Here is a 14,727-nt window from a genome sequence, read left to right on the forward strand (position 1 = left end):
ACACAAGTGTATCTGACCTACTTCCCTAAGACACAAAAGAGGTATAAAAATAATAAGACTATAATAAAAAAAAATGAAGTAAAAAGACTATGATAAAATTATGTATGAATATATTTGAAAACTTAGATGAAATGGATCATCAACTCCTAGAAAAATAAAAAACGCAGAAGAAATAGAGGATTTAAGGAGACCGATAAGAATTAAAGAAATTGAACTGGTGGTCAAAAACCTTTCCTCATGTACACACACACACACACACACACCCCAAATGGTTTTAGAGATGTGCTTTATCGACTTTCGGTTCTTATCCAAGTTGTTCCTAAACTTTTACCTACCATAATTCCATCTGCATGTGGTACTCACCACAAAAGGAGGTGGTTGCCAATCTACTCCTCTCTAGAGGAGGAGCCCATTTGCTCCATATCCCATGACATGCTGGGTAGGTGACGCCCTGTGATGGGGGAAGATATATATATCACCATTTAGGATGCAGGGTAACTGAAAAATAAGCTCATTCCCTTCTCTGAGGCTATCTCCTTCAAATGGGCCCAAGGTATTAGAGAAAGCTGCTACTCATAGCTCTTTGCTAATTCCCTGAAATTTCACCTTAAAAACTTTCAGCCCAGATCAAGTAAGACATGGCTTTTTAGTGACCTGTCCAAATTCTCCCCAACACTCAAGTATTACTCCATTCATCTGCAACTCTGAACAGCTCGAGAAATGTGGGAGGCCTTTTCATGAGTCATTAAATACAGTGATTCCCAAATATAAGGAATCCATACAGAAGAAGGTAAAGCTTAGATCCTTGAAGCTCACACTTCCTAAAAGTAGTATCTAGAACTTAAGACCTTTAAAATAATTATCCATTTTGTGTTATTTTGATCCTATCAAGTTTTTCTTTCTTTTTTGGAGAGAAGGGCTTTAATACTTATCTGATTTACCTACTCTCACTATACTTCAGGAGAATTCTGAATTCCCAAAGAATATAGTCAATGAAACATTTTAGTGAAAACTCAGATCATGATTCGAGTCCTACGGGGACTTGGTATAAAACTCCCAAAAGGTATTAATTCAGGTTATCACCAGGAAAGGACGGACTCAAAAATTCTTATCATAGCACATTAACAAAAGTGTTTGTCCTTTTTATTTTTTTAAGTTAAATAGTCATTAAACATTTCTTTAATACCACTCAATTCTCGAGAAGAGGAGACGAGCAGTCACAGTTGTACTTTAGCATTATTTAAACACAAAATATCTGATTGCCCAATTTTCCAATTTTTAAGCATACTGTGTAGACACAACCTTATAAAATGTTTATTTGTAGATCAAGACAAAGATAGCCTGCTGGTTCTGATTAACATGCCAACCTTAAGATGATGTCATCCTGCGGTTCCATACCTCAACAAGTCCCTGCAATATCCTAACAAAGATGACACACCCATAATGCACTCTGGCTGCTGATGGGATTAGCATATTCAGAGTAGAGGTAAGAAGTATGGCAGCTCCAAAAACCCTGAAAAAGAAAAGGAGTTAGCAGATCTAAATATGTCAGGTCAAGTTAATTAAAAGCAATTTTAAGGTACATTGCTTTTTCCAAAAGAATAAAATGTGTTCTGGACTTGATTGACTAGCCACTACAAATAAAAACCTTGACCATCTTGAAATGTTGTATTAAAGCACAAGAAATAAAAGAAAGACTCAAGAAATCCAGTTATATTTACTTGTATTTATTTTCTTCATAGATCTAAGCACAAATTGCAAATATTTGACAAATCATTGTACATGTTTTTGGTTTATATCTCAGTCTACGATGTAAGCTGCTTACGGGCAAGAGGATTTTTTTTTTCAGGTATACTGTTATATCCCCAATACAGCACAGTGCCTGACACATAGTAGATATTCACTGAAAAGTTGTCAAAAAAATCATAAATGCCTAAATAGGCTTATGTCTCACATTATACAACTATTTTCAACTTTCTTAAAAGCTGCATATACATAAAAATGTTATGAATGGAATTATATTTAAAAATTTTTTTTTCAACGTTTATTTATTTTTGGGACAGAGAGAAACAGAGCATGAACGGGGGAGGGGCAGAATCGGAAACAGGCTCCAGGCTCTGAGCCATCAGCCCAGAGCCTGACGCGGGGCTCGAACTCACAGACCGCGAGATCGGTCCGTGAAGTCGGACGCTTAACCGACTGCGCCACCCAGGCGCCCCAGGAATTATATTTTAAATACCCCGAGAAATCTCATGATCGGATCCGGCAGCACATGTATTTATAGTGAAAGTAACTATTACTTAATACGTATTTTTTTCTTTCTTTTTTGTGTGAGTGGGGATAGTGTCTGAGGCACACCTCTAGCTGTGTGCATACACACAATACGTCAGAAAAGAATTGCTTTAGCTATGGTACTCACACCTTCATCTATCTATAAGCAAAAATTCCACTTTGTTTTCAAAATATCTTCCACAATGTTCATACTAAGTAAGAAAGATATTCCCTTAACTGGGTAGCTTTAGAAATATTCTCTTGCAGAGAAGTATGGGAACACACTATCTCTAATGAGCTAATTTGTGCATCCTGTGCAAGTTTTCTCAAGTCGACCACTGAGCCTTGAATTCAGTGAAGATTGTTGCCTCATAGAAGCTCTGATTCTTCCATGGGGCACATTTAAGTGTAAGAGTTAAAGCCTGGAGTTTCTGAAAGGGACCTTGGTCATTATTAATCAGCTACTGAAATTTGAGAAATGACTTTATGAAAGGCTAAAGTGGATCAGCTGTTTTTCTATGAATCATAGATCAGGTCAAATACTTTTGTTTACTTCATGTAACCTAATATCTGCCTGTCCTCAGTGGCTTCTCAGGAGGTAAATATCCTGTTCCATTCTTCCTCTCTGCTGTTTGCTGAATAGGTATCTTTAGGTTTGAGTCAAAGAATGACTTATTTCCTAAATGTCTGTCACAAAAGAGGAACTTTCTATTTCTAAAAATGATTACCCTCATTAAGATACCACCCATCCAGTGACATTAAACTTCTGCCAAACATGGATTTATTTTTTCAGAAAAGAAATGCAAAATCCCAATGACCTGCCTTTATAAAATAAGAGTCCAAAATTGGTATAAAAATTGATTTAAAATGTATTGTCATTGATTATTACCTTCCAGCTGAAAGAATTTCAACCTCTCTTAAAAATGCAATCCGAACGTGGCTGTGTGCCATCCCCAGGACATTTTGGAGGCTTCCTTTAAGGCTGATAGGAAGCAAGAGAAAAGGTATAGGGCATGTTTCCTGGACCTAGTGGTAAATGGTGCCTGTTTCCAAAGGCCAGTGTGATGCACATGTTTCTACCTCTCTGGAAGTATGAATGTTTTACCTGTGTAACAGGATGAAGGCAGGAAGGGCAAAAGACACTGAAGTTTTGGTCATGTGGGTAGGCTGTCTAGGTCCTGCCAAACTCACTCTCCTGTATCCTGTAGCTGTATCTCACTTTGCTTATTATCCTCCATACTAAAGAGACTGACCCTGCTGCAGGCTTTAAGGATAATGAGAACCAGAGCTACATAATGCGACAGCACTTTTGAAGGTGTTTGTATGAGTTATGCATCTACCCCATTCAGCCCTTCAAAAGAATCCCTTCAAACTGTTGTCCATGAACCAGCTGCAGATTTAAAAATGCAGATTATTAAAATGTTTATTAAAAATGCAGATTTTTCACACCAGAGTTTTCAAATCAGACTATGCTGGGAGTGAAGCCTGAAAATCTGTGTTTTGATAAGAAATCCAGGTGATAATTTTGCATGCTAAGGTTTGCCAAAAAACAAACCAACAAACAAACAAACAAACAAAAACCACCATAAGGTGTATATCCAGGCTTATCTAATATGTGTGTCTTCTTTTCCAATAATTTTTTGAAAGTATGATGCATGAAGTTTACTTTTTATGAATATAACTTTCAACCATCACTTTCTCCCCATTTGAAGTGTTTTTTTTCACATTTATTTATTTTTGAAAGACAGAGTGAGACAGAATGCAAGAGGGACAGAGAGAGAAGGAGACACAGAATCTGAAGCAGCCTCCAGGCTCTAAGCAAGCAGTCAGCACAGAGCCTGACACAGGGCTCGAACCCACAAACCATGAGATCATGGCCTGAGCTGAAGTTGGACGCTCAACCAACTGAGCCACTCAGGAGCCCCATGAAGTGTTTTAAAATATGGCTGTCTCTAGACATGTCAGGAGAGATGACTTTTACCCATTCTATAGCTCAGGATTTCTCAACCTCCACACTATTGATATTTCAGGACGGATGCTTCTTTGTTGTGGGACACTGTCTGTGCATTGTATCATGTTTAGCAGCACCCATGGCCTTTATGCACTAGGTGCAGTAGCATTTGTCCCCAAGTTGTAGCAACCAAAAATGTCTACAAAAATTGCAAAATGTCCCTTGGGGGACAAAATCACCCACTAGTAGAACTGAATCAATTATGAACTGTTCATTAAGCATCCATTATAGTTAGACCTAAATCTAATAAATGCTTCTTCACCTTGCTAAACCCCAGGCTAACACTTCACATGCCATAAAATCCATAGCCACTTAACAACCCAATGACATGGATATTATTAACATACCCATTTTATAGATGACGAAACTAAGCCTCAGATAAGTGAGATCATTTGCACAAGTCATTAATCAGTTCCAAGTAGAAGAACGCTGGTTCAAATCTAGTCTGTCTGATTCCAAAGCCAGTAGGTTTTACCACTAGGGTTTTCATCTGATTATGCATACATGTAGTCAGTAATGTGTTTCAGGATTCTAAGTGTAAATTTAAGTAGTAATCTTCACAAACCTACTTGAACTCACGCTGCTATTCCTGAAATAAAACACCAATAGATCATTTTCAAAGTTTACTTCTCACTCTCACCCTGAAGAGTGTTTGTAATAATATAATCATGTGGCATGTTTAAATGCTTCCCACTTGCAAGTTCCCATACTATTCCTTTTTCATTATAGTTGCTATTGGATCATGAAAACACATTGACTTTTTTTCTATTTAAAAATGAAATCCATCAGACTTTTCAGAACCTCATCTTCTTTTTAAAATTTTATATAGTTGTTATCCAAATCAATATCCAAGTACTTACAAATCTATCAAAATTCTTGCCCAGTATGAGAAGCTTTCACACCTTCTCTTCCTGTGCTACACACAGCCAAAATTAAAGCAGCCACTTCACTCAACATTCATTTATGCATTCACACTCCAATTCTTTGTGAGACCGTATTTAGAGTAGGGTACTGTGCTGAGGAGGAAAAGGAAGCTAAACCTTACAGAACAATTACTATACTCTCCACCTACATTAATTCATGTAATCCTTACCTCTCTGAGTCACACTTTCTTCTCATTTTACAAATAGGAAAATGGAGACCAGAATTGTGTAAGATAAAAGCAAGCAGTAGAGTGGAGATTGGAATCTAGGGCTCTCTGACATGAAAAGCAATGCTCTTTCACCAATATGGTGCTACTACGCACTCAGGAGAAAACATAAGAATGGCCCTTGGTGTAGTAAGAGAAAGAACGAGACAAGTAGCAAGAGGCAGCTTAAGCCAAAGTTCATAACAGGTGTACAAATGAAAAGCAAAAGAGGGAAAATACCATTCCAGCTGGGGTGACCAAGAAGCAAGCCCTTCGTAGGAATACTCTCAGGTTGGGCCTTGGAAGATGAATTGTTGAAGGAAGAAGGAAGAAGGAAAAAGGAAGAAGGGAGAAAGGACAAGGAAAAGGAGAAGGAGAGGAAGAAGAAGAGGAAGAAGGTGGAGGAGGAGGGAGAAATTCCAAAAAGAGGAAATGGATCTGCAAAGGTTCAAAAACATGGAAGAGATTTCATTGTACATCAGAAACTAGAAACTATTTAAAATGGCTGGACATGGTGGTACCCTATAGCGTGAGTAAGAGAAGTAAGAACATCAAGGGTGAGTTTATGAACAAGGAATTAGTAGAGGGTGTGAGGAAATGCAGATTGAACAAGGAGGGGAAGAGCAGAGTCTGTAAGTCCATGACATCTTGGACATAATGTAGCTTAGAGTGATTAGAGAAGATAATTGATGATCAAGCCCTTAAAGTGAAGTAAACACAAAAGCTGATCAGAATTAAGGGGCAAGGGATTGTTAAGGCCAGGGAGACATAAAGTGACCAGGATCCATGTAAATTTAGGCAAGGTGATGGGTTGCAGAGGAGCAAGGTGCCAAAGTCACTAATGGTGGTAGGAGAAATAGTGACATAAACATGGTACAGAAATTTTTATAAGACTCCAGCTTTGTCATTCAATAACTATGTAACTGGAAAGTTATGTAACTTCTCTGGGTGTCTGATTCCTTGTCTATAAAAAAGGGCAGAGCTGTGTAATGGTCAAGAGCACAGATTCTAAGGCCTGGGTTTGAAGTTTATTTCTGTCATTAATTACTTGAGTGATCTTGAGCTGTTTACTTAACTGACTATGCTTCATTCCTGGTCTACAAAATGGGGACATTATCAGAACCTATGTATTATTACAAGTAAAGCACCCAGAAGAATGTCTGGCATATCATAAGCATTTAAGAGGTGTTAGGATCTGTACAAAGAACTATTAATAAATTACATGTCATAGGACTGCTGTCAGACTAAAAATAATGCACTTAAAAGGCTTAGGCTGGTGCCTGGCACATAATAATAAATCCATAAATGTGAGTCAGTCAAGTAGAAATAATAATAAATAGCCAATAGTTATTGAATTGTTAGTGTATGTCAGTCAGTGTTCTAGATTCTCATTTTAAGCTAACAATAATATCAGAAAGCTGCCACCGCTATCCTTATTTCACAATAGAATAACTACATGCAAGTGAGTTTAAAGAACTTGCTACAGTCACATAGATATAAGCGGAGAATTATGGTTTATATTTACTCAGTCTGGTTGTAGATCCTAGATACTTAACTGCTAAGTTCTACCTACTCTAACAGCAGCATAACTAATACTTACACTGTTCTGGCAGCACCAGATAGAATAACAACAACTTTGAAGGACAAAAACTTGCTGAATAACGGATGATAGCAGCCGTGAGGAGGAAAAAAGGATTCTACTCCTGTCCTATTTTCCAAAGTCATTCAATTGAGAAGCTTATTTAGAGAGGGTTTTGTCTTCCTATGAGCAAAGTCTAGGTTTTAACAGAGAAATGGAAGAAATAGAAGTAAGTATGGAATACAAGTTCCAGAGTATAAAATAGTGATTTTCAGATTTCATCATTCATGATCATCACCTTAGATGGCTTGTTAAAACACAGATTGCTGGGTGCCACAGCTTCTGGTTCAGTAGGTACATGTGGGTCCTGAGAATTTGCATTTCTAACTAGTTCCCAGGTGATGTTGATGTTACTTTTCCTGTCTTGAGAGTCTTTGGTTTAGCAGGACTATGCTAGCTATTCCCCGAAGACATCACAAAAAGGACACATCTGGGGCAGAGGTGGGGGGACAGGCTTAAAATGGACAGAGGTAGACATAGGTAGAAAAGGGGGGGGTTGCCTTTGACGACAGAGGGGAGTGGCAAGAATGGAATGGAAACACCTGCAGATAGAAATGATATCACTTACAAAATATAAATTGTAATTTGATGGTGGGATCAAGACCAAAAGTGAGGTTCTCTGGCCTAATTTTGACTGCCCTCACTGACCAAATTGACTGAGCAACTGCCATATTTTTCTTGGGGACATAAAAACAGCACAACATAATACTAAGAATAAAAGCTGCAGTTACGGTGTGTGATTTCAAATTCCAACTCTAATTTCTTTCTAGCTATAACTTTGGACAAGTTATTACTTAAATTCTCTAAGCCTTACTTTTTGCATTTGTAAAATGGAAATAATAAGTTTTCACACTTCAAAGGACTATCATGGAGAGTAGATAAGTCAATTATGAAAGAGGACAGTGCCTGGTTCATAGCATGTGTACGGTTTATAAATATCATCTATCATTACACAGGAATTTCCCAACATTCAATAGAGTTTCCAGAGAATTGCTATTCTTTGCCTTTTTTTTCCAGAATGTTTTTGCCCTAGTTAAATAGTATTATTTCTATAACAACGGACCCAGAGTTGTTCCGTGTCATCTTGAAATTCTAGCAGCTTAAAGTGTATGAAGACATATACTGAAAATTCCCTCTCCCCTTCTGAAGACATACAGAATTGATTGAACTGCATCAGCCTCTCATTCTGTGCCTCAGTAGTCCATCTAAAATATCTGTCAGGAAACAAAACATTTTTTTAATGCACAGCATTGTCTAAATGAATTATACCTGTCTTAGTATCCCTCCACCCTATCCCTAGTAACCACCCAACGCGAGCGCGCGCGCACACACACACACACACACACACCTCTTTTTTCAGCTAATTTCCTCTCAGATATTTCTCAAGCACTGTAGATTGCTTTTATAAGACTTAACTCAAGAGATCACATGTTCCCTTACCCCCTGCATTATTTGTGTCTCTTGAGGAACACAGTCAGTGTCCTTATCTCACTTCTTCAACCCCTATGATGCTAGCAGAATGCTTTGTAGATAACATGCTCTTAAGAAGTAACAATTCAGTTACTTTTGTAGAAAGACTGTAAAGAGAAGGCAATGATAACTTCCCTTCCTGAGATGTGTGTGATAACAGATTCTTCTTTGAACCTTTGTTATCCCAATATCCTTTTCAATCAATTGACCATTTGTATGTTCTTGAGCTTTTAGTAGGAATGAACTGCTGTTCTTGGTATCTTAATAATCCTAGGAAGCTGAGTTACTCTCACAGAATAACTGTAGGATGGCAGCTATGGACTAGAATTTAGAGTATTCCTGTGGATAAATCCTCACTTGAGATAGTTGCTGAGTTCAAGTATGTGGCCCAGCCTGGCCTCATCCTTAAGTCTTCTAAACAACACTGTAGAATCTCCTGAAACCAACTGGCATTATACTTTATTTATTACAGCATCCTCATCAGCCTTTGAAACCACTCTTTCTAAAGCTCTGCTTTCATAACTAAATTAGATGGTGATGTTTCAGAGATGACATATTGTCCTCCTGAAGAATCCTACCATTTTTCAATATTTAATATAGTCGTGTATATTGTATGGTGCTTGATAATCATTGGTTTGTTTGGCTTGATGTTCCAAGAACAAACATAAGCATTGAATATATTTTTGGTATCTCAACAGAAGGAAATCTATACACGTAATATTCATGTGAGTTTCATGATTTCTAGCACTGGTTTCAACTTTGACACATAATTGCATCTCATAGTACTGCTGCACTGAAAGCAGTTTCCACCATAATAGGCTTTCCAGATTTACCCTCTGATTAGAAGACTTGTGTAAAAACCAAACTCATGCAAAAAAAAAAAAAAAAAAAAAAAAAGCTTTAAATTATTCCACAGCCATGTTCTTTCCTATGGACCTAGCCCAGCACTAAGTAATACAGTGAAAATTTTTAAGACACTGTTAAAAAAAATGTTTTAAGGAACACACGGCAAAGGTATTTAACAGGAGAAATGTGTTTAGAAAAGCAGCACATCCTTTGAAATTAGACATACTGGGGTTGATACCCCAGCTCTTCCTCTTACCAGCTAGTAATATTTGAGGAAATAATAGCTATTTTGTGTTCAGTCCTCTCACCCGTAAAACAAGTGTTAAGAATGTCTGCCTTCCAGAGTCTCTATGAGGAAGAAAGATCATGTATATAAAAAGTTTAGTGACACATGTATTTAGTATTCTATTCAATTTCAATTTCATCTGCCTCCTGAAATGGGGAACTAAGGCAATTACAAAAACAATTAATAACTCATATCCTCTCTCTTCCTACCCCAATACAAATGTACTATTTAGGGAGAGGTTGAAACTTTATCCCTGAATGATCTACTTCACATTGATGGAAAAGCTTTTCTGATATTCACTCAGGCTTGTCCATTGTACATGGTTAGAGTGTCTCTTCCATATTTCCATTCAGTTGGGCTGGTTTTATTTTTCCCCACATTAATCTAAAAGCTAGATTTCTAGACTCTCTTTACAGGGAAGGAGAAGGCTGTCCTCTACTCCATCATATAAATTAAGCAATCGTGTTACTGCTTGACCTCAGTAGGCCTATGCTGCTTTCCAGGTTCATTTTTACAATTTTTTTTGTCTTTTGAAATTTCATTGTGGGTTTTTTCAGGGACATTTTCAATGTTTCTCAATAGGTTAAGTGCTAAATTTAATGACATCGAATAGTAATGAAGTTTATTTGAGAATGTTTTAACGAATGGCAGTTATAGAATAGAAATGTAAGACTCTATTCAATATAGGTAACCAATTACACATTTGTAAAAGTAAGCTGATTTCTCATTTATATTGTCAGGTTTGTTTTGTTTTGTTGTTTGCTTTATAATCCATGTCAGTCAAGAAATTCACTTAAGGTCTGATGCACCATTTATTCCAAGTAAAGGTGAATAATGTATAGGCAAGTAAATATTATACTTCACATCAAAAAAACAATTTATAGAAATAAATTTCCCCAAATAAACATTTTCCATGTTTAATATATTATTTTACTTTCTGAATTATAAATCTAGGTTCTATAGAATATCACGTAGTATCTATATCAATATATATAATCTCAGGCAATATATTCATGTCAGTACTACACCTAAAAACTAAATCATCATTGAAAATTCTGGCAAATTACAAAAAAATTTTCTGCAATAAACTAAACCATTTATTTCACTTAACAAATAATCAAGCCATAGAGTTATTAGGTAGATAAGTATTGCCAAACTTTAAATTCCAAACAGTAGGCTGGATCTCAACTAGCATATTTCATTTTGCCTAAAGTCCTTCTCCTTATAATGGACAGTTAAAGTCCTACCTGAAAAACCCACTCAAGTGTGAATATAAGTCAGAGATGGGCGTCAGTAACTGGGCCAAGAAAAAAAAGGCAAAGAAATGAAAAACCTGAACATTTCAATGCCTTAAGAACAAGATTAGAAACTGATGGGTGCTCTCCATTTCTCACAGAACATCTTTATAACCTCTGTGAAATAAAATAAGGGCCATTTGCTTATTAACATTGGTTTTAGGGGCGTCTGGGTGGCTCAGTCGGTTGAGCGTCCAGCTTCGGCTCAGGTCATGATCTCATGGTTTGTGAGTTGGAGCCCCGCATTGGGCTCTGTGCTGACAGCTCAGAGCCTGGAGCCTGTTTGGCATTCTGTGTCTTCCTCTCTCTCTGCTCCTCCCCCACTCGTGCTCTGCCTCTCTCTGTCTCTCTCTTTCAAAAATAAATAAACATTAAAAAAATAAGATTGCTTTTAAAAATGATAAACTACTTGAAAGCTACTTAAAATTGTTGTTTTCCTCACGATTTCCCCTGCAGCAAATGACACACTAAAATGAATTTAATTTGCCTATTTTCAAGTTAAAACCTAATTTCTACTTGTTTTTCCTCTACTTGTTACAACACATACATACACACACACACACACACACACACACACACACACACATTTCTTTGTCTTCCAGTGTGAAATGATCATATTCTCTCACACAGAATAATTTTAAGAACACTGGTGTGTGTGCAAACATGTGTGTGCACAAGTGAGCACATACATGTGTGTATGTATGTGTGGTAGGAGGCTCTGCATTACTAAACAGATTCCCCAAATTGAAAAGCATATAGTACCCCGATACAGAAATGTTTGGAAAAGCAAATGCATTTGCTGAAAACGTGCATCACCCGTTGTCTGATGATTAACATTCAGTGTGGTCCAGAGTGAGTTAGCTGTGAAATCCTCAGTCATATTATTCTCTCTGCCCTCCAGCCACAAACACCCTCACCTACCGAGCCCACCCCACAAGGAGTTTCCTGGAAGAGATGACAGGAACACTGGTGACCTGTCACTCCTACAGATGCTATCCATTTTCCCGGAATCAATCAATCCATTTCCATTTGGGCAGTGGCTTGTCCCTTAACAGGGAACTAGTGTTCCTCACCCCAGGTGTGGCACTAATCCTTTCCTAGAGGGTCTGTAAGAATAGACTGATTCAGGCTGTTTAATCTATTTAATATAATCAAATCAGGGCTCAGGCGCCTCCCTCTGTCACATCTGATGCCCCGGTCCCATATTTAAAAAGGAATACACAAGCACAAGCCAGCCCTCTGGGTCCCTTGGTACATCATTAAGTTGTAAAAATGACTTCATCACTCATGACAGAGAAATGAGACAGCCCCAACAGTGGCATATGGCAGCGGGAGAATCATTCTACCAGCTGCCCACCTGACTCTCTCCTCTCTCAAAATCACGTCCCTCCCCTCTAGAGGCTGCCTCTGCACTGCAGTAGGTTGGATGTGGCAGCCTCAGGGGAAGCCAGAGCTAGAAAGGGTGAGAGGAGAGAATAGAAGGAAAGAGAAGCTCAAGCCAGCAAACCACGTGCAAGCCCTTAGGGACCCCTCCCCCTCTCAATCCGTCTATTTGTCTTGTGCAAAGGGTATTTTCTTTTGTCAGAAAAAGGAAGGTCTCTTCCGTGTTGTCCCAGACACAAACCTAGAGAACCCACAATAGGAAGGTGGCGAGATGCTTGATAGGCTGCTAAATGAGTGAAATAGAGTCACCTCTGGCCCTAAAGGACTGGATGATGATAAACCATTTCCACCGCAGTAGGATGGTGGTTTCTTGCAGCAGCTTTATGTTCATAGTCTGAATTATTTTCTTACACAAAAGGAATTTGCAAATGTTTCTCACTGGAAGGGTTCATGAACCCCTGCTTGCAATAGAGGTAGCAATGGACAGGTAAGTAGAGAAGAAAAAATGGTGATGGATGATAGGTAGACAGAGAACGTTTGTATATGTGCTTGGTAATGATGCTTAAGAATTCATTTCCAATGCTTATTCCAGTAAATAAAGTACATGTTCAGTGTTTTATTACTGTGAAAGAAAAAGAATAACACCTGTAAATTGTTCCTTTCTGGGCTTAAAACATGAAGATGTTGAGTTTAAAATATCTTCACTCCTCTTTTTCTGAAAATCCCTCCCACATGAGAATTTTTCAGAATCAGGCCAGTCAGAATATTTACCTAAAGTATACCAGATTTCGTTTTTATAATTGCAGATTCAACATTAGGTAACAGTTTTTAAATCCATGCATTTGAATTTGTAGATTTTTTCAGTATAAACCACTCTCTCTTTTGGTATGAATTAAGTTGTATCAGTCAAAATCCCAAGGAAAAATCCCTTCTTTTTTGCAGACAAAAGGTCTAAAGTACCCCACCTCTCCCCCCACCCCCAGTCATGCTCAAACCTCTATAATCTTGCAGGAGCCCACACTGCCAAAGGGCTAGGTAGGGAGAAAAAGTTCTAAATACTGCTTTCTGCTATAGACAATCACAAGTCGTTTTTTTAAGTCGTAACCAAGTTTGGGTTTTGTCTTTTGCACAGAAAAGAATAGAATCATTCATATGGATTCGGGAATCCGTACACACACACACACACACACACACACACACACACAAATACAGTATGTTTTTCCTACCACCAAAATCTACGGATCCCTTGGGCTTGCTAAAGACTTCTCCTTCTAATTCTTGGATTTCTGTCCTGGATTTGGGGCATTATAGATTGTAGGCACTCACTGAGAGAGCAGATGGCTCAGCTTGCTGCTGAAAGTGAACTTTGTGGTGAAGCACAAGGTATCAGGCAGAGATGTTAAATTTCAGTGTAAAGATAGACTGAGGTCATGCATTCCTGGACACCTGAGTTTTAGTCCCAAACTCTTGGTGATCTTGTGATCCCTGATTCTCTGTTTCCTTTCCTGGTCTCTAAATGAGAAGATTGGATTAGATGACCCTTATTCCGCTTTACTATGGGCTCTTTCTGTTAGCCGAAGTCCACTGTTCAATTTCTTAATTCAACTAAAGAGCTTTTTTTTTTTTTTCCTTATCAAAAGTCAGGCTAGAAACCCAGGAAATACCTGAAAAGACAGTGTTGCACCAGAATCAGACACTATTTAAATAAAGGATAGGCGTAGGGGAAATAAATTGTAACTATCAACAGAGAAGTCTACCCTCAAACTTAAATGGATTTCTCTAAGTGTAGTGATAATGCCTGACTAGAATTCAAAGACTGAATGCACTGAATTACTAGCACTGTCTACACCATTGGCCGAAAAGCTCTTTTAAGAGAGTTCTTCAAATGAGATGTAAGGCATTTTCAGTGAACAATAATTTTAGCTGTAAATAATGTGTATGGAAAAATAATTTTAAAGGTAGAACCTAACAGGTGAAAAGATACATTGTATCACAATAGAAATAATACTTTTGCATTACTAATGCTTAAAACAGATTTAAACACGAGTAATACTGAATGGCCATAAGACATTATTTATTCTTTCATTTTCTTCTGAAGTCAGGACGTTATTAATAATAAATGGTAACAGCCAACAATTACCTCGGGCCAGGCACTTCTAAGAACATTACACGGATTCTCTTACTTAGCGGTCATGATACTCATATCAGGTAAGTAGTTTGATTAATCCCCTTTTACAGAAATATAAGCTGAAGCTCAGAGTTGTTGAATAATGTTTTATGTCATTCAGTTATTAAATAGTACATTCAGGAGTCTAAACCCACATGGTTTGTGCTTAGAACCTGTATCTTAACCACTATACCATACTGCCTTTAAAAATTTTTTTAATCCCAAACACT

The 14,727-nt window shown here is 37.7% G+C and overlaps 1 protein-coding gene across 2 annotated transcripts in view; it reads right to left on the minus strand.

Annotated features, from left to right (window-relative positions):
* SLC17A6 (solute carrier family 17 member 6) overlaps window positions 1-14,727 on the minus strand; it is a 41,155-nt gene that overhangs the window by 17,409 nt on the left and 9,019 nt on the right. For both annotated transcript variants that reach the window (XM_040495610.1, XM_040495611.1), the window contains exons 4-5: window positions 1,399-1,513; window positions 364-451 (exon numbers count right to left, since the gene is read on the minus strand). In XM_040495610.1, coding sequence (XP_040351544.1) covers window positions 364-451; window positions 1,399-1,513 — 203 coding nt within the window. The remainder of the gene's footprint in view (window positions 1-363; window positions 452-1,398; window positions 1,514-14,727) is intronic.

This window comes from Herpailurus yagouaroundi, unplaced genomic scaffold (genome assembly GCF_014898765.1).
Source record: "Herpailurus yagouaroundi ecotype Mexico unplaced genomic scaffold, PumYag 187, whole genome shotgun sequence".
Classification (NCBI taxonomy): Eukaryota; Metazoa; Chordata; class Mammalia; order Carnivora; family Felidae; genus Herpailurus; species Herpailurus yagouaroundi.